General features: G+C 44.1%; 2 protein-coding genes across 3 annotated transcripts in view; both read right to left on the bottom strand.

The window, feature by feature from the left end:
* Positions 1 to 17,900, bottom strand: part of GATA1 (GATA binding protein 1) — a 27,531-nt gene extending 9,631 nt beyond the window's left edge. The window contains exon 1 of one of the 2 annotated variants that reach the window (XM_073541316.1): positions 17,766 to 17,900. In XM_073541316.1, coding sequence (XP_073397417.1) covers positions 17,766 to 17,830 — 65 coding nt within the window. In that variant the 5' untranslated portion in view covers positions 17,831 to 17,900. Of the gene's footprint in view, positions 1 to 14,887; positions 15,432 to 17,765 lie in introns of those variants that run through there. The other variant, XM_073541317.1, reaches the window with a different exon arrangement.
* On the bottom strand, positions 16,833 to 27,475 carry CDK20 (cyclin dependent kinase 20). Its single transcript, XM_073541318.1, has 8 exons — positions 27,289 to 27,475; positions 26,509 to 26,622; positions 22,132 to 22,320; positions 21,923 to 22,044; positions 21,625 to 21,687; positions 21,430 to 21,553; positions 18,157 to 18,312; positions 16,833 to 17,999 (listed from the first exon to the last, which is right to left on the bottom strand). Exons 1-8 carry the CDS (start codon positions 27,361 to 27,363, stop codon positions 17,820 to 17,822), a joined length of 1,023 nt encoding a protein of 340 aa, XP_073397419.1. The 5' UTR covers positions 27,364 to 27,475; the 3' UTR covers positions 16,833 to 17,819.

Raw genomic sequence — 27,475 nt, 5'->3', positions numbered from 1 at the left:
AGTAATGCAGGGTGATGTCAGGAGACGATGGTACTGCAGACTGAATCTGCTGATGGTTTGTACAATAGGGGAGGTGTATAGAAAAAAAGAGGAGGGGACATAGGACTGAACCCCGGGGAACCCCAACAGTAAGGCTACGTCCACACGGTTAGTAATCGGCAACGCTTTGGACGCAGCACATTGAACGATGCAGAATCACTGCACTCTATACATTGGACAGGTGAAATTTATCTAGCGGAGACTGAGCGTCTCTGCAAGGTAAATTGACATGCTGCGGTCTGGAAAGACGCGTCACATGTCCGTCTCCAAGGGTGATCCGCAGGCATTGTTACATGCATAGTGGGCATGGGATTTCTTGAAATCCCATCCACTATGCGGTAACACTGGGCCGCTGCGGTTTGGACACTGTGGATGTACGTAGCATCCAACCCACAGCGTTTACTGACCGTAGGAACATACCCTAAGAGGAGGGGACCTAATACTGAGCCTTGATGAACCCCCGACAGTAAGGGAAAGATTAGAGGATAAAGATACAGTGAAGGAGTGGTCAGAGAGGTAGGAGGAGAACCAAGAGAGGGCAGTTTCTTTGCATAATGAGGAGTAGCTGGTCAAGTGAGGATCCACTTTGTCAAATGCTGCAGATCCAGGATAATCAGAGTGAGCAGTGACCATTAGATTTAGCTGTTACATCATTAGAGACTTTAGTGAGGGAAGTTTCTGTACAGTGAAAAGAGTGGAAACCAAATTTTAAAGGGTCAAGAAGAGTGTTATCTGAGAGATAGAGGATTAAATGAGAGTTAACCAAACTTTCCATAAGTTTAGAAATGAAGGGAAGATTAGAGACCGGTCTGTACTTAGTTATCAGAGCAGTTCTGTTCAAGGGATGGTTTGCTAAATAATGTGTTTATGATGGCGTTTTAAGGAGGAGGGAAAGATACCCAAAGAGAGATTAAATATTTTAGTTAGGTAAGCAGTGTCAACTGGGCAGAGTGACTGGAGGAGAGGAGAGGGAATAGGGTCACTGGTGCAGATTGTAGGGTGAGAAGAAGCAAGGAGCCTGGTAACTTATTGCGCAACAGGTTCAAAAAGTAGAAATTGAACTTGAGGTGCGAGAGAGAAGGGGATCCAGGCTCTGAGAGGATTGTGGAAAAATGTCCTGATGGATACGGTTGATTTTACTCCTGTTGAAGTCCTAGATTCTTTCATTGCTCCCATAAAGTATGATACCAACAAAAGTCCCCCCCCCAAACACAGTATGATACCACCACGGTGAATCCTCCACATTAGCTCTCACATGCATAGTATAATGACCCTACTGTACCCCACCTCAAATCCCAAAGCAAAGTATGGTGACGCCAACACAGCTCTCCACACAGTATAATGGGCCTACATACAATATAATGGCCCCACACCCCTACACACTGTAAAATCGCCCCCACTTGCCCTCCATACAATATAATGGCCCTCACACAGCATGACAGAGCCCACACAAACCTTAACACTGTATAATTGCTTTCATACAGTATAATGGCTCCCACATAGCCCTCAAAATATAATAATGGCCCCCACATAGACCTACAAATATCATAATGGCACCCACATAGCCTTCCACATAGCATAATGGGCCCAATATAGCCTTGCAAATAGTATAATATGCCACCTATAATCCTACATAAAGTATAATGCATTCTCCATATACTATAATGCTCTCCCCATGATCCTCCATATAATATAATGCACTCCCCATAGTCCTCCATATAATACACTACACTCCCGATGGACCTCCATATAATATAATGCACTCCCCATAGTTCTCCTTATACTATAATGATCTCCCCATGGTCCTCCATATAATATAATGCACTCACCATAGTACTCTGTATAATAGAATGCACTCCCCATAATCCTCCATACAATACACTGCACTTCCCATGGTCCCCCATATTATACACTGTACTCCCCATGGTCGTCCATATTATACACTGCTCTCCCCATGGTCCTCCATGTAATATAATGCACTTCCCATGGTCCTCCATATAATATAATGCACTTCCCATGGTCTTTCCTATAATATAATGCACTTCCCATGGTCCTCTATACAATATAATGCACCCCCATGGTCTTCCATATAATATAATGCACTCCCCATGGTTAATGCCTTGGTGGTTCGTCCAGGATGCGGGGCTTCGAAAATGATTGTCATATCTAAATCCCAATTAGTCTGCGATTTGGCCCGGAGTGTCATTAGTAACGTTTCAGAAGCAGCAGAGGCTGTTAGAGATTTCACAAACCATGACCATCATTTCAAAAAGGAAGTAAGAGGGGATCTGTGCTGCAAACCTCAAATTTCTAAGGAATTCAACTAAATAAACTGAAATTAGAGTGTTAATGGGTTCATCATCGTAAGACTTTAAAGAATATGAACATTGGGAGAAAGAAAAATTCCTCGAGAAAACTCTGGGGAGGTAGAGGATCCCCCAAGCCAAAATCAAGGATCACCTACTTAGATGGAAGACAGGTAGAAACTGAAAATGTAACTTTCTGCCGAGTTACAGCGAACATACCGGGAACTTGTCAATGTTAAACTTGTCTCACATTAGGTATATACACTGAGGCCATACATAACAGAAGCCTATTCAAATCACATGTACTTCACTCTGCATTTTTGGGTAATAGTTTTTATCTTCGCTCTGTCCCACCTTTGAGAATGACGACAAGGACATAACAGCAATATAGTTCTCCATTTTTTCCAGATACTATAATAAAAGCCTGCCTAACAGGAGTCCAGACGATCCAAAAATCAAGTGAGCAAAATGTCATAAATGTTTACTGACATGCAAAATTTCATTTTACATAATCCCTAAAACATGATAAATCATAACGTATTTGGTGGAGAAAGTAGCTTACTAAAAGAAGCTTACAACAACAAAACCATAAAACAAAGCCTGTATTATACACTACATTACTGATCCTGAGTTACATCCTGTATTATACTCCAGAGCTGCACTCACTATTCTGCTGGTGCAGTCACTGTGTACATACATTACATTACTGATCCTGAGTTACATCCTGTATTATACCCCAGAGCTGCACTCACTATTCTGCTGGTGCAGTCACTGTGTACATACATTACATTACTGATCCTGAGTTACATCCTGTATTATACTCCAGAGCTGCACTCACTATTCTGCTGGTGCAGTCACTGTGTACATACATTACCGATCCTGAGTTACATCCTATATTATACGCCAGAGCTGCACTCACTATTCTGCAGGTGCAGTCACTGTGTACACACATTACATTACTGATCCTGAGTTACAGCCTGTATTATACCCCAGAGCTGCACTCACCATTCTGCTGGAGCAGGCACTGTGTACAATCATTACTGATGCTGTACTGATCCTGACTTACATCCTGTATTATATCCCAGAGCTGCACTCACTATTCTGCTGGAGCAGTCACTGTGTACATACATTACTGATCCTGTACTGATCCTGAGTTACATCCTGTATATACCCCAGAGCTGCACTCACTATTCTGCTGGTGCAGTCACTGTGTACATACATTACATTACTGATCCTGAGATACATCCTGTATTATACTCCAGAGATGCACTCACTATTCTGCAGGTGCAGTCACTGTGTACACACATTACATTACTGATCCTGAGTTACATCCTGTATTATACCCCAGAGCTGCACTCACTATTCTGCTGGTGCAGTCACTGTGTACACACATTACTGATCCTGAGTTAGATCCTGTATTATACTCCAGAGATGCATTCACTATTCTGATGGTGCAGTCACTCAGTACATACATTACTGATGCTGTACTGATCCTGAGTTACATCCTGTATTATACCCCAGAGCTGCACTCACTATTCTGATGGTGCAGTCACTCTGTACATACATTACATTACTGATCCTGAGTTACATCCTGTATTATACCCCACAGCTGCACTCACTATTCTGCTTGTGCAGTCACTGTGCACACACATTACTGATCCTGAGTTACAGCCTGTATTATACCCCAGAGCTGCACTCACTATTCTGCTGGTGCAGTCACTGTACATACATTACATTACTGATCCTGAGTTACATCCTATATTATACTCCAGAGCTGCACTCATTAGTCTGCTGGAGCAGTCACTGTGTACATACATTACTGATCCTGAGTTACATCCTATATTATACTCCAGAGCTGCACTCACTATTCTGTTAGTGCAGTCACTGTGTACATACATTACATTACTGATCCTGAGTTACATCCTGTATTATACCACAGAGCTGCACTCACTATTCTGCTGGTGCAGTCACTGTGTACATACATTACTGATCCTGCACTGATCCTGAGTTACATCCTGTATTATACTCCAGAGTTGCACTCACTATTCTGCTGGTGCAGTCACTGTGTACATACATTACATTACTGATCCTGAGTTATACCCTGTATTATACCCCAGAGCTGCACTCACCATTTTGCTGGAGCAGTCACTGTGTACATACGTTACTGATCCTGTACTGATCCTCAGTTACATCCTGTATTATACCCCAGAGCTGCACTCACTATTCTGATGGTGCAGTCACTCTGTACATACATTACAATACTGATCCTGAGTTACATCCTGTATTATACCCCACAGCTGCACTCACTATTCTGCTTGTGCAGTCACTGTGCACACACATTACTGATCCTGAGTTACAGCCTGTATTATACCCCAGAGCTGCACTCACTATTCTGCTGGAGCAGTCACTGTGCACATACATTACATTACTGATCCTGTACTGATCCTGAGTTACATCCTGTATTATATCCCAGAGCTGCACTCACTATTCTGCTGGAGCAGTCACTGTGCACATACATTACATTACTGATCCTGAGTTACATGCTTTATTATACCCCAGAGCTGCACTCACTATTCTGCTGGTGGAGTCACTGTGTACATACATTATTGATCCTGTACTGATCCTGAGTTACATCCTGTATTATACCCCAGAGCTGCACTCACTATTCTGCTGGTGCAGTCACTGTGTACATACAGTGGGACAAAAAAGTATTTAGTCAGTCAGCAATAGTGCAAGTTCCACCACTTAAAAAGATGAGAGGCGTCTGTAATTTACATCATAGGTAGACCTCAACTATGGGAGACAAACTGAGAAAAAAAAATCCAGAAAATCACATTGTCTGTTTTTTTTTCCATTTTATTTGCATATTATGGTGGAAAATAAGTATTTGGTCAGAAACAAAATTTCATCTCAATACTTTGTGATATATCCTTTGTTGGCAATGACAGAGGTCAAACGTTTTCTGTAAGTCTTCACAAGGTTGCCACACACTGTTGTTGGTATGTTGGCCCATTCCTCCATGCAGATCTCCTCTAGAGCAGTGATGTTTTTGGCTTTTCGCTTGGCAACACGGACTTTCAACTCCCTCCAAAGGTTTTCTATAGGGTTGAGATCTGGAGACTGGCTAGGCCACTCCAGGACCTTGAAATGCTTCTTACGAAGCCACTCCTTCGTTGCCCTGGTGGTGTGCTTTGGATCATTGTCATGTTGAAAGACCCAGCCATGTTTCATCTTCAATGCCCTTGCTGATGGAAGGAGGTTTGCACTCAAAATCTCACGATACATGGCCCCATTCATTCTTTCATGTACCCGGATCAGTCGTCCTGGCCCCTTTGCAGAGAAACAGCCCCAAAGCATGATGTTTCCACCACCATGCTTTACAGTAGGTATGGTGCTTGATGGATGCAACTCAGTATTCTTTTTCCTCCAAATACGACAAGTTGTGTTTCTACCAGTTTCAGTTTGGTTTCATCAGACCATAGGACATTCTCCCAAAACTCCTCTGGATCATCCAAATGCTCTCTAGCAAACTTCAGACGGGCCCGGACATGTACAGGCTTAAGCAGTGGGACACGTCTGGCACTGCAGGATCTGAGTCCATGGTGGCGTAGTGTGTTACTTATGGTAGGCCTTGTTACATTGGTCCCAGCTCTCTGCAGTTCATTCACTAGGTCCCCCCGCGTGGTTCTGGGATTTTTGCTCACCGTTCTTGTGATCATTCTGACCCCACGGGGTGGGATTTTGCGTGGAGCACCAGATCGAGGGAGATTATCAGTGGTCTTGTATGTCTTCCATTTTCTAATTATTGCTCCCACAGTTGATTTCTTCACTCCAAGCTGGTTGGCTATTGCAGATTCAGTCTTCCCAGCCTGGTGCAGGGCTACAATTTTGTTTCTGGTGTCCTTTGACAGCTCTTTGGTCTTCACCATAGTGGAGTTTGGAGTCAGACTGTTTGAGGGTGTGCACAGGTGTCTTTTTATACTGATAACAAGTTTAAACAGGTGCCATTACTACAGGTAATGAGTGGAGGAAAGAGGAGACTCTTAAAGAAGAAGTTACAGGTCTGTGAGAGCCAGAAATCTTGATTGCTTGTTTCTGACCAAATACTTATTTTCCACCATAATATGCAAATAAAATGAAAAAAAAACAGACAATGTGATTTTCTGGATTTTTTTTTCTCAGTTTGTCTCCCATAGTTGAGGTCTACCTATGATGTAAATTACAGACGCCTCTCATCTTTTTAAGTGGTGGAACTTGCACTATTGCTGACTGACTAAATACTTTTTTGCCCCACTGTACATTACATTACTGATACTGAGTTACATCCTGTATTATGCTCCAGAGCTGCACTCACTATTCTGCTGGTGCAGTCACTGTGTTCATACATTACATTACTGATCCTGAGTTACATCCTGTATATATCCCAGAGCTGCACTCACTATTCTGCTGGTGCAGTCACTGTGTACATACATTACATTACTGATCCTGTACTGATCCTGAGTAACATCCTTTATTATACCCCAGAGCTGCACTCACTATTCTGCTGGTGAAGTCACTGTGTACATACATTACTGATCCTGTACTGATCCTGAGTTACATCCTGTATTATACCCCAGAGCTGCACTCACTATGGTGCTGGTGCAGTCACTGTGTACATACATTACTGATCCTGAGTTACATCCAATATTATACTCCAGAGCTGCACTCACTATTCTGTACAGTCATGGCCAAAAGTTTAGAGAATGACATAAATATTAATTTTTACAAAGTCTACTGCTTCATTTTTTCTAATGGCAATTTGCATATACTCCAGAATGTTATAAAGAGTGATCAGCTTAACAGCAATTACTTGCAAAGTCAACATTTGCCTAGAAAATTAACTCTATCCCTCAAAACACATTTCAACATCATTGCAGCCCTGCCTTAAGAGGACCAGCTAACATCATTTCAGTGATTGCTCCATTAACACAGGTGTGGGTGTTGATGAGGACAGGGCTGGAGATCAATCTGTCATGATTAAGAATGACACCACTGGACACTTTAAAAGGAGGCTGGTGCTTGGCATCATTGTTTCTCTTCTGTTAACCATGGTTATCTCTAAAGAAACACGTGCAGTCATCATTGCACTGCACAAAAATGGCCTAACAGGGAAGAGTATCGCAGCTAGAAAGATTGCACCTCAGTCAACAATCTATCGCATCATCAAGAACTTCAAGGAGAGAGGTTCCCTTGTTACCAAAAAGGCTCCAGGGCGCCCAAGAAAGACCAGCAAGCGCCAGGACCGTCTCTTAAAAGTGTTTCAGCTGCGGGATCGGGCTACCAGCAGTGCAGAGCTTGCTCAGGAATGGCAGCAGGCAGGTGTGAGTGCATCTGCACGCACTGTGAGGCGGAGACTCTTGGAGCAAGGCCTGGTCTCAAGGAGGGCAGCAAAGAAGCCACTTCTCTCCAGAAAAAACATCATGGACAGACTGATATTCTGCAAGAGGTACAGGGAGTGGACTGCTGAGGACTGGGGTAAAGTCATTTTCTCTGATGAATCCTTTTCGATTGTTTGGGACATCTGGAAAACGGCTTATTCGGAAAAGACCAGGTGAGCGCTACCACCAGTCTTGTCTCATGCCAACTGTCAAGCATCCTGAAACCATTCATGTGTGGGGTGGCTTCTCAGCCAAGGGAATGGGCTCTCTCTCAGTCTTGCCTAAAAACACAGCCATGAATAAAGAATGGTACCAGAATGTCCTCCAAGAGCAACTTCTCCCAACCGTCCAAGAGCAGTTTGGCGATCAACAATGCCTTTTTCAACATGATAGAGCACCTTGCCATAAAGCAAAGGTGATAACTAAATGGCTCAGGGAACAAAACAGAGATTTTGGGACCATGGCCTGGAAACTCCCCAGATCTTAGTCTCATTTAGAACTTGTGGTCAATCATCAAGAGATGGGTGGACAAACAAAAACCTTCAAATTCAGACAAAATAAAAGCATTGATTTTGCAAGAATGGACTGCTATCAGTCAGAATTTGATCCAGAAGTTGATTGAGAGCATGCCAGGGAGAATTGCTGAGGTCCTGAAGAAGAAGGGTCAACACTGCAAATATTGACTTGCTGCATTAACTCATTCTAACTGTCAATATAACCTTTTGTTACTCATAATATGATTGCAATTATATTTCTGTATGTGATAAAAACATCTGACAAACACACATAAAAACCAGAGGGCAGCAGATCATGTGAAAATATAATATTTGTGTCATTCTCTAAACTTTTGGCCATGACTGTAGGTGCAGTCACTGTGTACACACATTACATTACTGATCCTGAGTTACATCCTGTATCCCCAGAGCTGCACTCACTATTCTGCTGGTGCAGTCACTGTGTACTTAGTTTACATTACTGATCCTGATTTACATCCTGTATTATACTCCAGAGCTGCACTCACTATTCTGATGGTGCAGTCACTCAGTACATACATTACTGATCCTGAGTTACATCCTGTATTATACCCCAGAGCTGCAGTCACTATTCTGATGGTGCAGTCAATGTGCACATACAGTACATTACATTACATTACTGATCCTGAGTTACATCCTGTATTATACCCCAGAGCTGCACTCACTATTCTGCTGGTGCAGTCACTGTGTACATACATTACATTACTGATCCTGAGTTACATCCTGTATTATACCCCAGAGCTGCACTCACTATTCTGCTGGTGCAGTCACTGTGTACATACATTACATTACTGATCCTGAGTTACATCCTGTATTATACTCCAGAGCTGCACTCTCTATTCTGCTGGTGCAGTCACTGTGTACATACATTACATTACTGATCCTGTACTGATCCTGAGTTACATCCTGTATTATACCCCAGAGCTGCACTCTCTATTCTGCTGGTGCAGTCACTGTGTACATACATTACATTACTGATCCTGATTTACATCCTGTATTATACCCCAGAGCTGCACTCACTATTCTGCTGGTGCAGTCACTGTGTACATACATTACATTACTGATCCTGTACTGATCCTGAGTTACATCCTGTATTATACTCCAGAGCTGCACTCACTATTCTGCTGGTGCAGTCACTGTGTACATACATTATATTACTGATCCTGTAGTGATCCTGAGTTACATCCCGTATTATACCCCAGAGCTGCACTCACTATTCTGCTGGTGCAGTCACTGTGTACATACATTACATTACTGATCTCGAGTTACATCCTGTATTATACTCCAGAACTGGGCCTTTAACAATATATACAGTATGTATCAGGGCATAGTGAATAGTGTCTGTAAAGCGCTGTGGAATTACTGGTGCTATATAAATGAGTAAAATAAATAATTCAATAAATAGTAAATTATGATCCTAGTGACACTATATCCATACACAACGTTATTTTTTTACCTTGATCCCTTTAACTAAAATAAAGATTTACCCCCATAAATTACTGACAAGTTTTCGCCTTAGGCCTCTTTCACACTTCAGTTTTTTACAATCAGTCACAATCCGCCAGGTTTTGAAAAAAACGGATCCTCAATTTTCTTTTGAGGATCCGTTTCTTTTCCCCATTGACTTCCATTAATGGCGGATTGTGACGGATTGCCGTCCGTTGCATCCGTTTTTTTTGAGGATCCGCCAAAAGTTGCTGTCCGTCACCATCCTCAAAGATTTCAAAACGGAGCTTGCAACGTTTTTTTCTCTGGCGGATCCTCCAGACACTCATTTAACCCGAAATTCTTTCTGGGTGCCGGACAAAAAAATTCTCTCTCTCCTTCCTGTGCCATCCGTTCACATCAGTTGAGAACGGATCCGCTTGTCTGACTTTTTGGCGGATTTGAACTGAGGCAAAAAACTGAAGTGTGAAAGAGGCCTTAGCCACTTTATTACTAGGAAACCTGGGGGACAACTAATATGGCGGCTGGTCTGTCCAGTTATGCAGCTCTAACAGACCCCAGGGATGTATCAATACATGACTCGGGAGAATTGCTATTCAGGGAAAGCAGTTTGACAACAAAGGAGGAGCCATCATGGCAGCCAAATTGGTTACTATTCAGCCCTCTCAGAAGTAGAGAATTCAGGGGTTATCATTGTGATGAGCTATATCTATGATACAACAATGGTAAAGGATGACGGATTAATTACAGTAAATAGGAGACTAATTATATATAACATACATACACACAGCTCTGGCAAAAATTAAGAGACCACTTTCAAATGTTCAGTTTGTCTGATTATTCTCTTTATAGGTATATTTTTGAGTAAAATGTAAATTGTTATTTTAGTCTATAAACTTCTGACAACATGTGTCCGAATTTCCAAGCAATAAATTTTGTATTTTTTTTCTGACAAAGAAAAACGGTCAAAAAAAAAATAAACACTACAACAATGCTTCAATGCCTCAAACAATGCTAAGAAAACAAGTTCATAATCATTTAGAAACAACAATACTAATGTTTTAACTCAGGAAGAGTTCAGAAATCAATATTTAGTGGAATAACCATGATTGTTAATCACAGCTGTCATGCGTCTTGGCATGCTTTCCTCCAGTCTTTCACACTGCTGCAAAAATGTAAGCAGTTATTTGTTTGATGGCTTGAGACTATCCATCATCCTCTTGATTACATTCCAGTGGTTTTCAATGGGGTTCAGGTCTGGAGATTGGGCTGGCCATGACAGAGATTTGATGTGGTGGTCTCTTATATAGCTCTGGCAAAAATTAAGAGACCACGGCACAGTTGTATAAAAATCAGCTTCTCTACATGTCTGACAGCCATTCCATTCCAGTGCCAGTTGAATTCCAACCAGAGTACACCTCATTCTACTTAATGTGCTTCTGATTAGGTGATCACCTGAACCAAATCTTATTTAACAAATTAAAGTATAAAAAATTCCCTGCTGTGGTGTTCACAATCCTCTTGCAATAGGACAAGCAGGATGGCAAAACAAGTGCTAGTAATATCCCAAAGGTAATAGGAATTAAAAAATAACTTTTAGCCATGCCAAAGGAGTTGAAAAGAAAAGTCTTGAGTGAGGAAAAGAAGGGCTCAATTCTGGGTTTACTAGCAGAGGGATACAGTGAGCCCCATGTTGCCTCCATCCTTAAAATTTCTAAGACGGCAATCCATTACAACAAGGTCAAGCAGCAGACATTAGGGACAACAAAGCCACAGACCGGCAGAGGGCAAAAGCGACTTTCCACTCACCGGCATGACCGTCATCTTATTCAAAGGTCACTCAGCAACCGCAGGATGACATCAAGTGACCTGAAAATAGCAGCTGAAGTGAAGTGCACGGCAAGAACAGTTCGTAGCAGGCTCCTAGAGGCAGGGCTCAAGTCATGGAAAGCTAGAAAAAAGTCTTTCATCAATGAGAAGCAAAGGAGAGCCAGGCTGAAGTTTGCCAAAGACCATAAGGATTTGACCATAGAGGACTGGAGTAAGGTAATCTTCTCTGATGAGTCTAATTTTCAGCTTTGCCCAACACCTGGTAATCTAATGGTTAGCCATAGACTTGGAGAGGCGTACAAGCCAGTGTCTTGCACCCACTGTGAAATTTGGTGGAGGATCGGTGATGATCTGGGGATGCATCAGCAAGGCTGGAATTGGGCAGATTAATCTTTGCGAAGGACGTATAAATCAAGCCGCATATAAGGTTATCCTGGAAAACAGTTGATTCCTTCTGCTCAGGCAATGTTCCCCCACTCTGAGGACTGGTTTATCCAGCAGGACAATGCGCCATAACACAAAGCTAGGTCACTCAATGTGTGGATGAAGGACCACCACATCAAACCCCTGTCATGGCCAGCCCTATCTCCAGACCTGAACCCCATTGAAAACCTCTGGAATGTAATCAAGAGGAAGATGGATAGTCACAAGCCATCAAACAAAGAACTGCTCACATTTTTGTACCACGAGTGGCATAAGGTCACCCAAAAGCAGTGTGAAAGACTGGAGGAAATCATGCCAAGACGCATGAAAGCGGTGATTAAAAATCATGGTTATTCCACAAAATATTGATTTCTGAACTCTTCCCGAGGTAAAACATTAGTATTGTTGTTTCTAAATGATTATGAACTTGTTTTCTTAGCATTATTAGAAGTCTGCAAGCACTGCATTTTTTTGTTATTTTGACCATTTCTCATTTTCTGAAAATAAATACAAAATTTAGTGCTTGGAAATTCGGAGACATGTTGTCAGCAGTTTATAGAATAAAAGAGCAATTTACATTTTACTCAAAAATCTATATATATAAAACTCAAAATCTGTAGTAGCCCGCTCTATACAAATCCACAGTTCTCACCCGATTTGGGTGAAATTTGGCACGCCCCCTCTCCCCCCCCCCCGTTAAATCTTGCTAGCGTCCCCCCATCATGAGATTGGGGCCCCGGAAGTTAGGCCCTATACATTTAATGGAGAAACGTGAAGGTGAGAGTAAAAGTGCTGAGGGGAAAACAACAGTTGTAACTAACAAATTAGTAAAATGCCAAAATAATAATTTAAAGTGGAAAAATTTTTTTTACTGTAGCACTCTGAAAATGTCAATTTCAGGGTGACAATTTTACTTTAGCTACCATAACCAACAATTTAATATATTTTCCGCGAGTGAAGCCGCGGGTATTCCACTAATATACCTATAAAGAGAAAAATCAGACAAAATGAAAATTTTGCAGTGGTCTCGTAATTTTTGCCAGAGCTGCGTATATATGTGCATATACATACATACATACATACAGTCGGTATGGAAAGTATTCAGACCCCTTTAAATTTTTCATTCCTTGCTTCGTTTATTTGGTATAGTAAAAAAAGTTCATTTTTTTCTCATTAATGCACACTCTGCACCTCATCTTGACTGGAAAAAAAAAACAAATGTAGAAATTTTTGCAAATTTATTAAAACTGAAATATCACATGGTCATAAGTATTCAGTCCCTTTGCTCAGACACTCATATTTATGTCACATACTGTTCATTTACTTGTCATCCTCCTTGAGATGGTTCTACTCCTTCATTGGAGTCCAGCTGTGTTTAATTAAACTGATAGGACTTGATTTGTAAAGACACTCACCTGTCTATATAAGATCTCACAGCTCACAGTGCATGTCAGACCAAATGAGAATCATGAGGTCAAAGGAACTGGCCAAGGAGCTCAGAGACAGAATTGTGGCAAGGCACAGATCTGGCCAAGGTTACAACAGAATTTCTGCAGTACTCAGGGTTCCTAAGAGCACAGTGACCTCCATAATCCTTAAATGGAAGAAGTTTGGGACCACCAGAAGTCTTCCTAGACCTGGCCGACCAGCCAAACTGAGCAATTGTGGGAGAAGGACCTTGGTGAGAGAGGTAAAGAAGAACCCCAAGATCACTGTGGCTGAGCTGCACAGATGCAGTAGGGAGATGGGAGAAAGTTCCGCAAAGTCTATTATCACTGCAGCCCTCCACCAGTCGGGTCTTTATGGCAGAGTGGCCCGACGGAAGCCTCTCCTCAGTGCCAGACATATGAAAGCCCATATAGAGTTTGCTAAAAAACAGATGAAGGACTCCCAGACTATGAGAAATAAGATTCTCTGGACTGATGAGATGAAGATAGAACTTTTTGGTGATAATTCTAAGTGGTATGTGTGGAGAAAACCAGGCACTGCTCATCACCTACCCAATACAATCCCAAGAAGACTCATGGCTGTACTACAGTAGCTCTCAAGGGCGCTTCTACTCAATACTGAGCAAGGGGTCTGAATACTTATGACCATGTGATATTTCAGTTTTTGTTTTTTCATAAATTTGCAAAAATTTCTACATTTCTGTTTTTTTTCAGTCAAGATGGGGGCAGAGTGTACATTAATGAGAAAAAAATGAACTTTTTTGAATTTACCAAATGGCTGCAATGAAACAAAGAGTGAAAAATTTAAAGGGGTCTGAATACATTTCCCATACCCACTGTGTGTGTGTGTGTATATATATATATATACACACACACTGCTCAAAGAAATAAAGTGAACACAATCAGCCTGTTGCAAATGGAAGTGTTCCCTTTATTTTTTTGAGCAGTACATATATTTTATATTATATATAATATATACACACACACACACACACATTACATTTCTTATTGTATGGAGATCGTTATCTGCCATATATGAATAAAAAGAATTATACATATTTAGTATAGACATGTTTGCAATGAGAATATGCAGTTTACTGTAACTATAAAATGTATATAACGTCACTGATGGCATACAATGCTTCATGGACAGGAGGGTATAAGGGAGCTTTTTATTTTTTGTTTATTCTCTAAGAAAGTCTGAGATCCATTTGTGAATCCCCCTGCAGGTACACACATAGACATTTTATGTGCAGTGCACGATACAATCTATGATTTCAGAGAGGGACCTATGTGGCCAAATGCTAGTTTTGCGCATTTATCGAGTAGCGGAGCGTCAGGACTGCGTGTGGGCACAAGTTACAGGACAATTTCAGCTCTACTACATCAGTCCGGGTTCTAGTGTGATCTCCCGTGTATGTATAGATCTGCGTGTAGGAACTCACCTCCGGCCGGAGAACGAGACAAGGCACCTTGTTGAATTCCTCTCTTCTAGATTCTCCCCAAATTTCTTGGTTTCTGTCCAATAAGCTTCGATCGCAGATCCCCCTCCGGGTGCACCCTGACCCCAAATAAGCCCTAGTACAGACAGTACACCCTCTTCTCTCTCAGACACCCTTACCCCTTATAGGCACTAGTCCCTCCACACAAGCAGGTCCCTTCCGTAGCCCCGCCTGCAAGGTCCCACTGTACGAGGGTGGGGTGGGGAACCTTTCACCCCCACCCCTAATTAATATACAGGGTCATAGATGACCTATGAATTTATAATATATAGTGTATTACATTTTTAAACTGGATTACCATAAATTGCAATATTTTAGCTGCCATCATAAATCACTAGATAGCTAGATCTAATATATAGATAGATACGATAAAGTGATTCATAGCCCTGGTATCTTAAGGGTGGAAATTTCCACAGGACAGAAAGGGTTAACTTGATATTTCTGGGGATGCGACTTTTTTTTTTTCCATCTCTCTTCATTTTTTTTTTTTTAGGCTTTTGCTCCCCCGCACAGAAATGAACACTTGGCCGAGGAGCTGACGCTCGCTTCAGTCCCTAATAATGTAAGAAACCACAGTTCTTAGGCCTTATGCAGGCGTCTTGCTGACCCCCCCCCCCCCCCCCCCCCAAACAGTCCTTAAAAAAAAGAAGGAAAACATGGATGCAAATTTATTTAAATGTGTTATGCTGGAATTAAATTTCAAAAGGTCTGCACAAAAAAAAAAAAAAAAAAAATTAAAATGTTGCCAAGCGCCCCCCTGTCCCTCCAGCTCCGTCTGATTGAGGCCTGTGGCAGTGCAGAGGTTAGGGGCATAATAAGAGGGTACAATGCTGTATCATGGGTGCAGTGATAGTGGCCACTGCCGGACCCGTCTTCTTCTCCCGAGGTTACAGCTCACCCGCCGCTCCCTCCTCTCATCACCACAACACCCTCCTCTGTGTAACTGATGTCAGTCTGTGCCAAACTTGTCTCTTAAGAATCAGATAGCATCTTATCACTTCTGAGCAGCCAACAGGGAGGAGAAGGGACCAGCCACCAGCCTAGCCACAGAGGACAGCCCCAGTCCTGCTGAATCACAATTAACCTTCTCCATGCTGAACCCAAAAATGAGCACAAGCCCCCTGCAAGGCTATAGGCAGAGGGGAGATGAAGCGACTGCTCGTATTTCGAGGACTGGGTTACTACGCTTGTCCTGACTGCAGATCTCTATCCTGCGGACTACAGGCTGCTATGTAATCCAGCTATGAAGCAGCGTACAGGCTGCTGTACAATGGTCTCCAACTGCTGCTAAGTGTATATACTGCACTGGGGATCATATTAACTGCCTACGCTTAGGAATATCGTCCATGTTTGGTTGGTGAGGGGGACAACAAGTATGTTAACCATCTGCAAAATGATTTTTGTAATGAATCACTTACTCCTCTGAGATAGATGAAGGTCCCTTGTGCATTTATCGGAGCGTCATGGCCTATACTATAGATATGCCGTAAATGTCTTACATGGGAAAAACCCCTTTAAGTCAAGGGCAAGATGGGTACCCTGAAGTGAGCACCTCTTTGTAGTGCAACCCACCATTATTTGTGAGGGTATATGGTGTCTGGACCCTGCCCTGAGGGATATGTTGTAGAAATGAAGAATCGAGCTGCTGGATTTCAACATGCCCCATCCTTTAGTTTTAGAGATGGGGGCTGCATAGAATAGCTTTATGGGCGCCTTTAGCTTGAAGGTTTACCTTAAATGACCCCAGGTTTCTCGATTAGGGAAGTGCACACACAGAGCACGCTGGAGCAGGGGGTACCACACAATGCAGTGCTAGGAGCTGGAATAGCGACCATATTCCCAGACACCTGCAACATCTTACCAGAATAAAAGGACGAAGCCGCTAGAATGACATTTACTCCGTTCACTTTTATTTTACGGGAAATGCAACTGAAGACTTACTCTTTGTGGAGTTGCTACACTAGGAATTGTCTCATGTGATTACTGGAATCGCTCCCGTACACTCCTACGCTCATTCCCCACTTATCTGTAAACTCCGGCAGATAAAGGTAATGATACCGCCATACTGAGCAACTGCTATTGAAGCGATTGCTTAGCTAATTACTTTTATGGCGGCGCTCCAAAAACGTATCACATCTGGAAGGGTTAAAAAGTGCAGTAGTAGGATTATTATTACGTGGGTGCTACTTTCTTAGAGGGCAACTGATGAGCTCGGCATGACGGGGTAAGGGTTAAGTGCCGCTCTACATCTCGTGTCCCTGTCAAGTTTTTTTTGTTTTTTTTCTGGCTGTCACACAAAGTGCTGAGACATCAGCTCCCCACACACCCCTGAGCCCAGAGTGACTGACTAGCACTCCTTATCTCTGGCACCCAGATAACCCGCTGTGCTGCGCCCATCCCTGCCCCATCCCGCAGCAGAGAAGGGAGAGGAGTGAAGAAATGAAGCCAGCGACTATTAACAATCCTACAACCCCCTTATAAAGACTAGGGACGTTAGACTTTCATAATGAGTCCGGCAATAAAGCCGAGGCCCCACAAAAAAACAGGGTGTCCCCTAGTGCTGAACAGAGCCAGGATCCACTACCAATCCCAGACCATTACTTGGATTTTCACCAACTAGCCATAGGAAGGGGTCACTGCGATCCCGCCGCTGAAATGCTGCAGTGGCCAATCATTGTCCTATAAACAACTAACAGAGGAATCTCGTCCATTTGCAGCCACCACTCTACACTGGCATTTCAGAGCCCCATTCTCAAGGAGGCCGAGACCCCCAGAAATCAGCGCCTTGTCGCCTATCCAGTGGCTATATGATAACCTCTACCTAAAGTCTTTATATGAAGAGTCCCGACACCTGCAGGCAAGGCCTGGACCGTGCTCAGAGACCATGAAGGAAGTCACTCAGGAGTCCGGGGTCCACCAGGCTGTCACCTACAGGCTCTTCTGTATGGAACTCTCTCTGGAGTTGTCTGCTTCTTCTTCCGCCCCTCTGGGGAATAGGCAGCTCCGAATGATGAGCAGGAAGAGGCTCCCGAAAAAAATACGGATGGAGAAGAGCCTGGAAGAGAATGCAGTGATCATGAGGGGGCACAGAAAAAAAGGACAGTCCCTCCGAGAGCGAGTGGTCGGAGAATCATCACTGATGGTCAGAGAAAGCCATGCAGAGGTTAATGGATCCCCAAATGTTTAGCGGATGGAGAGGTGGGATAGCTTACCTCCGCGGCTCGGATCCTCAGGCTGGACGGATAAACCAGGAAACGCATAAGGAGCTGCAGAGCCTCTGGAGAGGTGTCGGGGACAATACGCTCCGGGGGGAGAGGACGGTGTTCCTTGAAAGAAATCTTATTATAATCTGGGAGTTCTGCAATTTCCTGCAGTGAGAAAAGAAAAATCCATCACATCCGATTCAGACACCTGATCAGCAACAGGCATCAGATACACAGTGCTGGCAAACAGACGATTAAAGGGCTTCTCAGCTATGAAGGATGGATGTTTGTTAACAGTCTTAAAAAGTAAGATGACCACAGGGAGTCCCGCTAATAAGAAGCTCAAAATTTAGTGTGAATCAATTAGAAAGGGTTAAATTGCAATGCAGTGCCACCACAGGCCAGAAGAGACATTACACAGTTCACATGGAAATAAGACTCAAAAAGCCCTAATAAGGTGTCAGGACAAAGCTTTACAACCACAACTGTTATCAATCTATTTCATTTTCATTAATGCCTCGAAGAATTTATCAAAGGAATTTTTCTGTCTGATTCAAGGGAGTCTGCCACTAGATTTTTGCCATCTGATCAGAGATCAGCATAATGACACAGGGCACTCAATTCCAGCGATGTGTCACTTACGGGGCTGCTTACTTTAGTTTTGATAAAAATCACAGTTTAATCAGTAGGACAGTATCACTAGAAGACTAGTAATCCTGCTGCCAGGAAGACCAATTGCGCCCCCACCACTGATTGTGCATAGGCAGAAAATGACCAGTGGTGTGGGATGTAGGAGGGGTTACTCACAGCTCAGCATTCAGAGAACTGCTAGATCTGCAGCTGAGAAAACTGATTTTTATCAAAATTGCAGCAAATAGCTAAGTGACACATCAACAGAAGCAAGGTCTCTGCCTCTACATTATGCTGCGCTCAGATTATTATTATTTATATAGCACCAATGATTCCATGGTGCTGTACATGAGAAGGGGTTACATACAAATTACAAATATCACAGTAAACAAACTAACAATCACAGACTGATACAGAGGGGATAGCACCCTGCCCTTTCGGGCTTACATGCTACAGAGTGGTAGGGAAGGAGACAGTAGGTCGGGGAGTTGCAGCAGCTCCGGAATTGGTTGAGGTGGTAGCTCCGGTAGTGGTGAGGAGGCAGCAGGGTCATTGCAGGCTGTAGGCTTTCCTGAAGAGGTGGGTTTTTAGGTTCCGTCTGAAGGATTCGAATGTGGTTCACAGTCAGACGTGTTGGGGTAAAGAATTCCAGAGGATGGGGGCTATTCGGGAGAAGTCTTTGAGGCAATCAGATGAGGAGCGAATAAGTGTGGAGGAGAGAAGGAGGTCTTGGAAGGACCGGAGATTAGTTCAGAGATATATGGAGGAGACAGGTTATGGATGGTTTTGTAGATCAGTATTAGTAATTTGAACTGGATATGCTGAGGGAACCTGAGCCAGTGAAGAGATTTGCAAAGGAGAGAAGCAGAGGCGTAGCGAGTAGAGAGATGAATTAGTCGGGCAACAGAGTTAAGGATGGACTGAAGAGGTGCGAGAGTGTTAGCAAGGAGGCCACAGAAAAGGATGTTGCAGTAGTCGAGGTGGGAGATGATGAGGGCATGCACAAGCATTTTAGTAGATTGAGGGTTGAGGAAAGGACGGATTCTGGAGATATTTTTGAGCTGGAGGTGACAGGAGGTGGAAAGAACTTGGATGTGTGGTTTGAGGGACAGAGCTGAGTCAAGGGTTAGTCCAAGGCAGCGGACTTCCGGTTAGGGGGAAAGCATGATGTCGTTGTGATAGATAGGTCAGGTAAGGAAGATCTGTGAGATGGAGGAAAGATGTTGAGTTCAGATTTGTCCACATTGAGTTTGAGGAAGAGACAGGAGAAGGAGGATATGGCTGATAGACACTCCGGGATTCTGGACAGCAGAGAGGTGACGTCTGGGCCAGAGAGGTAGACCTCAGTGTCATCAGCATAAATATGGTACTGGAAACCATGGGACTTTATGAGTTGTCCCAGGCCAAAGTTATAGATTGAGAAGAGTAGGGGGGTCATAGAACAGAGCCTTGGGGGACTCCAACAGAAAGAGGGTGGGATGAGGAGGTGGTGTGGGAGACGCTGAATGTGCGGTTGGAAAGGTATGAGGATCTGTAGTAGGAGGCAGTGGTCAACTGTGTTGAAAGCAGAGGACAGGACTAGAAGGAGGAGTATAGAGTATTGTCCCTTAGCTTTGGCTTTAAGTAGTTCGTTAGTAATTTTGGTCAGGGCAGATGGGGCAGGAAAAAACCTGGTGACACATTCCTTTCAAAGGATGAATGATATATCTCTTCATGATGGTGGGGGTCCATCCTATGAGAAAGAATACCCCTTTTAGACAAGTAAAAAGGCTGAGTCTCAGGTGAGCTCCCTGTCCTCTCCAACAGCTGCAGAAACCTTTCCTTGCAACCAGAAAAATGTAAAACCTTTCCATTTATAATGACCACGGACACGATAAAGATCCCCAATTCACATCAGGACTACAAGATCCCAGATACTTTCAGCTGCATTACATCTAATATGGTGTACTTAATTATTTGTACTAAATGTCCAACTGGGGGTCTGTATGTGAGGGAGACAGGGCAAAAGCTTAGAACAAGGATGAATGCTCATTGTCACACAATAAGAAAAAAGAATGAATCTACCTGTGGCAAAACATTTTTGTATGCCTGATCACAACAACACCATGGATATGAAATTACTGGTATTGAAAAGTAACTTCACATCCCAGAGAGACAGGAGAGTCTGGGAGTATAAATTTATGATGACCTTTGACACTCTAAGTGCTGGAATGAATGTGTCGCATGGATTTATGTCTTTTTACATCATTTAAGGAATTTGCTCCTAAGACCTTGTGGGGGCATCACAACACATTAGGAGACCCCAATCAGAGGACAATAAAACATCCAGACTCCTTATCTATGAACTGGTCCAACATTTATGTTTCTCCCTCTCCCACAATAATAGTTCTGCTTCACGTCACTTGTCTTATCTATTGCTTTTTTTCTGTGCTGTGTTGTGCATATATATGTGATTCTTCAGATGTTGTACTAGTCAATGCCTGATGAAGAGACCTGAGTAGTCTCGAAAGCTTGCAATGTGTTACCATCTTTTCAGTTAGCCATTAAAAGGTATCAACCACTGAGGACTCTCAATTATGAATATTTTTCTATCTACTGGCTAACACGGTACAAAGATATAAATCTTTCTAGAGTCTCAGGTGAGGCACTCACCGGCCATGTCTTCACATTAGGTGTGCCCAGTGTTCGGAGGACACAGCACAGCTGCTCAATGTCATTTTCTCCAGGAAAGAGGGGAGAACCGTTCAAAAGCTCCCCAAAAATGCAGCCCACGGCCCTAGACGAGAGCAGAGTTATTAAACCCACACTTCTCCCAGTAATATGTTCTGGACCAGGCGGGAAACTCACCACAGATCTACACCCTCGTCATATTTGCGGGCCCCATACAGCAGCTCGGGTGCTCGGTACCATCTGTAAATCACATGGAGAACAAAGAAAAAAAACTATGAACCAGGTGCATCATCTAAAAGAGGCCTATATACCAAAAACGAAGCATTTATAGGGGCAGTTTCATAGTATGTGCTGCTTTTACCATGAACTGAATATTATGGAGATATCCTCAAGGCTGTCACTTTCCAGCTGTTTCAAAAACTACTACAACAACCAACATGTCATGCCAGCTTGAGGCTGAGAACCTCTGACCAACCTGGTGGCTACTTGATGACTGTACAGACGTCCCCTCTCATTGGAAAAGACTCGTGCTAACCCAAAATCTGCGATCTTGAGAAGCCCAGTGGAGCTGATGAGCAGATTTGCTGGTTTGAGGTCCTGTCAGAATAAGGCAGAAGATGCTGGGTGAGTAGTACTCGGGCACTGGCTTGTAGAGCAGGCTCCATGTACAATGGTGGCACTGACCCGATGCATGATGGAATTTTCATGGCAGAACTTGACTCCTTTCAGCAGCATCATCATGTAACCCTTCACCTGGGCTTCAGTGAGCGGCTGCTCAGAGTTCCTGATCACTTCAGAGAGGTCAGAAAGCATGTACTCGAAGACAAGGACAAATCCAGTGCCATGTGGGAACACCTCCCTCAGCTTCACCACCTACAGACACAGAAGAGGAACGTAACAGACCCACCGCTGCTAAAGAGAGGAAGAAACCAGGGGACAAAAGCTTACACCACTGAGGTGAAGAGGAAGGAAACAGAGCTAACACTATAGAGGTGAAGAGGAAGGAGACACAGCTAACACTATAGAGGGGAAGAGGAAGGAGACAGAGCTAACACTACAAAGCAGAAGAGGAAGCAGAAACAGAGCTAACACTACAGAGCAGAAGAGGAAGGAGACAGAGCTAACACTACAGAGCAGAAGAGGAAGGAGACAGAGCTAACACTACAGAGGTGAAGAGGAAGGAGACAGAGCTAACACTACAGAGGTGAAGAGGAAGGAGACAGAGCTAACACTACAGAGGTGAAGAGGAAGGAGACAGAGCTAACACTACAGAGGTGAAGAGGAAGGAGACTGAGCTAACACTGTAGAGGTGAAGAGGAAGGAGACAGAGCTAACACTACAGAGGTGAAGAGGAAGGAGACAGAGCTACCACTACAGAGAAGAGAAAGGAGACAGAGCTAACACTACAGAGCAGAAGAGGAAGGAGACAGAGCTAACACTACAGAGCAGAAGAGGAAGGAGACAGAGCTAACACTGCAGAGGTGAAGAGGAAGGAGACAGAGCTAACACTACAGAGCAGAAGAGGAAGGAGACAGAGCTAACACTACAGAGGTGAAGAGGAAGGAGACAGAGCTAACACTACAGAGAAGAGAAAGGAGACAGAGCTAACACTACAGACCAGAAGAGGAAGGAGACAGAGCTAACACTACAGAGCAGAAGAGGAAGGAGACAGAGCTAACACTACAGAGGTGAAGAGGAAGGAGACAGAGCTAACACTACAGAGCAGAAGAGGAAGGAGACAGAGCTAACACTACAGAGCAGAAGAGGAAGGAGACAGAGCTAACACTACAGAGCAGAAGAGGAAGGAGACAGAGCTAACACTACAGAGCAGAAGAGGAAGGAGACAGAGCTAACACTACAGAGCAGAAGAGGAAGGAGACAAAGCTAACACTACAGAGCAGAAAAGGAAGGAGACAGAGCTAACACTACAGAGGTGAAGAGGGAGGAGACAGAGCTATCACTACAGAGCAGAAGAGGAAGGAGACAGAGCTAACACTACAGAGGTGAAGAGGGAGGAGACAGAGCTATCACTACAGAGCAGAAGAGGAAGGAGACAGAGCTAACACTACAGAGGTGAAGAGGGAGGAGACAGAGCTATCACTACAGAGCAGAAGAGGAAGGAGACAGAGCTAACACTACAGAGGTGAAGAGGGAGGAGACAGAGCTATCACTACAGAGCAGAAGAGGAAGGAGACAGAGCTAACACTACAGAGAAGAGAAAGGAGACAGAGATAACACTACAGAGCAGAAGAGGAAGGAGACAGAGCTAACACTACAGAGGTGAAGAGGGAGGAGACAGAGCTATCACTACAGAGCAGAAGAGGAAGGATACAGAGCTAACACTACAGAGGTGAAGAGGGAGGAGACAGAGCTATCACTACAGAGCAGAAGAGGAAGGAGACAGAGCTAACACTACAGAGGTGAAGAGGGAGGAGACAGAGCTATCACTACAGAGCAGAAGAGGAAGGAGACAGAGCTAACACTACAGAGGTGAAGAGGGAGGAGACAGAGCTATCACTACAGAGCAGAAGAGGAAGGAGACAGAGCTAACACTACAGAGAAGAGAAAGGAGACAGAGATAACACTACAGAGCAGAAGAGGAAGGAGACAGAGCTAACACTACAGAGGTGAAGAGGGAGGAGACAGAGCTCTGACTACAGAGCAGAAGAGGAAGGAGACAGAGCTAACACTACAGAGGTGAAGAGGGAGGAGACAGAGCTATCACTACAGAGCAGAAGAGGAAGGGGACAGAGCTAACACTACAGAGGTGAAGAGGGAGGAGACAGAGCTATCACTACAGAGCAGAAGAGGAAGGAGACAGAGCCAACACTACAGAGGTGAAGAGGAAGGAGACAGAGCTAACACTACAGAGGTTAAGAGGGAGGAGAGACAGAGCTAACACTACAGAGCAGAAGAGGAAGGAGGCAGAGCTAACACTACAGAGGAGAAGAGGAAGGAGACAGAGCTAACACTACAGAGGTGAAGAGGAAGGAGACAGAGCTAACACTACAGAGGTGAAGAGGAAGGAGACAGAGCTAACACTACAGAGGTGAAGAGGAAGGAGACAGAGCTAATACTACAGAGGTGAAGAGGAAGGAGACAGAGCTAACACTACAGAGAAGATAAAGGAGACAGAGCTAACACTACAGAGAAGATAAAGGAGACAGAGCTAACACTACAGAGAAGATAAAGGAGACAGTGCTAACACTACAGAGCAGAAGAGGAAGGAGACAGAGCTAATACTACAGAGGTGAAGAGGGAGGAGACAGAGCTAACACTACAGAGGTGAAGAGGGAGGAGACAGAGCTATCACTACAGAGCAGAAGAGGAAGGAGACAGAGCTAACACTACAGAGGTGAAGAGGAAGGAGACAGAGCTAAAACTACAGAGATGAAGAGGAAGGAGACAGAGCTAACACTACAGAGAAGAGAAAGGAGACAGAGCTAACACTACAGAGCAGAAGAGGAAGGAGACAGAGCTAACACTACAGAGGTGAAGAGGGAGGAGACAGAGCTATCACTACAGAGCAGAAGAGGAAGGAGACAGAGCTAACACTACAGAGGTGAAGAGGGAGGAGAGACAGAGCATCACTACAGAGCAGAAGAGGAAGGAGACAGAGCTAACACTACAGAGGAGAAGAGGAAGGAGACAGAGCTAACACTACAGAGGAGAAGAGGAAGGAGACAGAGCTATCACTACAGAGCAGAACAGGAAGCAGACAGAGCTAACGTTTTGGCATCATAATCTTCGAACATGTTATAAACATGCAAACCGTGACATACTGTATGGTAATGTTTTGTAGTTGATTATTTGTGTCATGTGATATGTGTATGTAAATTAACTGTTTGTTTTGCAGAATTGTAAGAACATTGATGAGAACCTGATACCAATGGCAGACCTCTCCGATTTTCAAAGAGGCCAAATTGTTGGTGCTGGTATGGCAGGCGCTAGAGTAACAGAAAGAGCCCGAATGCTTGGTGTGTCAAGAGGTACTGTCTCCAAAGTAATGACTACGTTTGAAAGAGAAGGAAATACGTCCACAGCAAAGCACAGGTCCGGCCGAAATTCGAAGTTGACTGAGAGAGACCGTCGGACTCTAAAGCGAATTGTGAGAGAGGATCGCGAGACCACGGCTCCGAAAATCACTGCTGAGCTCAATGAACACCTACAGAACCCAGTTTCCACGAAAACCGTTCGTCGGGAGCTGCACAAATCTGGATTCCATGGAAGAGCTGCAATTAGAAAACCGCTGCTCTCAATGACAAATGTTTCCAAGCATTTAGAGTGGTGTAGAAACCTCCAGAATTGGTCCCTCGAGCAGTGGAAACATGTGATATTCTCAGACGAATCATCGTTTACCCTATTACCAACCTCCGGCCGAGTGTACGTTTGGAGACAGCCGAAAGAAGCATTCCGTCCAGACTGCCTTCTCCCAACAGTAAAACATGGCGGAGGTTCTGTGATGATCTGGGGTGCTATTTCGTGGAGATCCGCCGGGCCAATGATATCCCTTCATGGAAGAATTATCAGCCGTGATTATTTAGGCATTTTGGGCGACCAAGTGCATCCTATGGTTCAAGCACTGTTCCCGAAGGGGAACGCCATCTTTCAGGATGATAATGCACTAAATCATACAGCTAGAATCGTTAAAGCATGGCGCGAGGAACATTGTAATGAAGTTGAGCATCTCATCTGGCCACCACAATCCCCAGACCTCAACATTATTGAGCATTTATGGCCGATTTTAGAGATTCAAGTTAGACGTCGATTTCCGCCGCCATCGTCGCTCGAAGAACTGGAGGGCGTTTTACCTGAAGAATGGGCTACAATTCCTTTGGAAAAAATTCACACCTTGTATGAATCCATACCTCGGAGAATTGAGGCTGTAATCGCCGCAAAAGGTGGACCTACACCATATTAAACTAACTTTTGTTGATGTTTTCTGGTGTTTCCATTATTTTGTCCAACCCCTGTATCTAAGTAGTGTGGAGGGGGGAGTACTAATACTCCTCCCTGTTGATTCTCCATATTGTGACACTAGATGAGTAACCCCTGACTCACATATGGATTGTCTTCGATCTCACGCAGGGCCTTGATCTCCCTTAGAGCTTGGTTCGGGATACCTTCCTCTAGTTTCCGCAGAGCCACTTTCTTAAGGGCGACAGCCTCCCCAGTCTGAAAATATTGAAGAACAAAAACATCATAAAATATCACACATGAATGATCTGTGAAATTCCCCTTTGTTTGCTGCAGCATATTCTGTTACAAGGCCGCGGATTAACAATGGGCTGTGGCGCCACAAACTGGTAAATCTAGGGTACTGCAACTGGTTAGAAAATAGCTCCCCAAGCCTTCTGCATGAGCTCCAGCATAGGTGTACGGCGCAGGCGCCACCGGTGTTATACAGCCAGCACCTGCCTCTAACAGCAGCGCCCCCACTCCGTAAGAAGGGAAGAGGAAATGAAAAAATAACAGCACGAGCCCCACTCCCTTTAAAAAAAAAAAAGAAAATAAAGCTATTGGTTATGACTGCATCCATGAGAGACCGATCTGTGAAAGGAAAAAAATGGGAGAGAAATAAATGAGACTGGACAGCTAGTTCTCATAGAATCATGTGATGGGGTCACAGGAAGCGCTGAGAAAACAAACACTGGCAGGAGGGCAGATTTTCCACTGCATGTGAATGTTTGTCCCATGTCACAGCACATTATATGGCACAAGACTCGAAAATAAGTGCACCCCTGTATGTGACACACAGCCGGAGAGTCCCTTTAATCACGGGTCCCCCGTCACGTGACACTGCTGCCTCATCACATCATGGCCTGTTCCTACTCCAGTCACCTCTATGTGTTTGGCTTTGAACACGATGCCGTGAGCCCCCTCTCCGATCCGCCCCAGCAGGCTGTACTGTTCCATCCGCCCGACACCACCGAAGGCCCCGGAGCAGGCCGGAATGCGCTACGGGTTACCTGGCAACAGCGTCACGTGACCACTGGCCCCTTCGCTTTGCATTATGGGGAGACGGGAA

The sequence above is a fragment of the Dendrobates tinctorius genome, unplaced genomic scaffold (genome assembly GCF_039654945.1).
Source record: "Dendrobates tinctorius isolate UK_male_01 unplaced genomic scaffold, ASM3965494v1 ptg000120l, whole genome shotgun sequence".
Taxonomy (NCBI): Eukaryota; Metazoa; Chordata; class Amphibia; order Anura; family Dendrobatidae; genus Dendrobates; species Dendrobates tinctorius.
The sequence above is the reverse complement of the archived record's forward strand: the minus strand, read 5'-3'. Positions and strand labels throughout refer to the sequence as shown.

Coding starts and splice junctions, on each gene's coding strand:
- CDK20 (XM_073541318.1), bottom strand. CDS start 27,363: ATGGAACAGTACAGCCTGCTGGGGCGGATCGGAGAGGGGGCTCACGGC. Junction 22,321..26,508: donor AGATCGAAGACAATCCATAT/GTGAGTCAGGGG, acceptor CTGTGTCTGTAG/GTGGTGAAGCTGAGGGAGGT. Junction 22,045..22,131: donor AAAATTCCATCATGCATCGG/GTCAGTGCCACC, acceptor TTATTCTGACAG/GACCTCAAACCAGCAAATCT.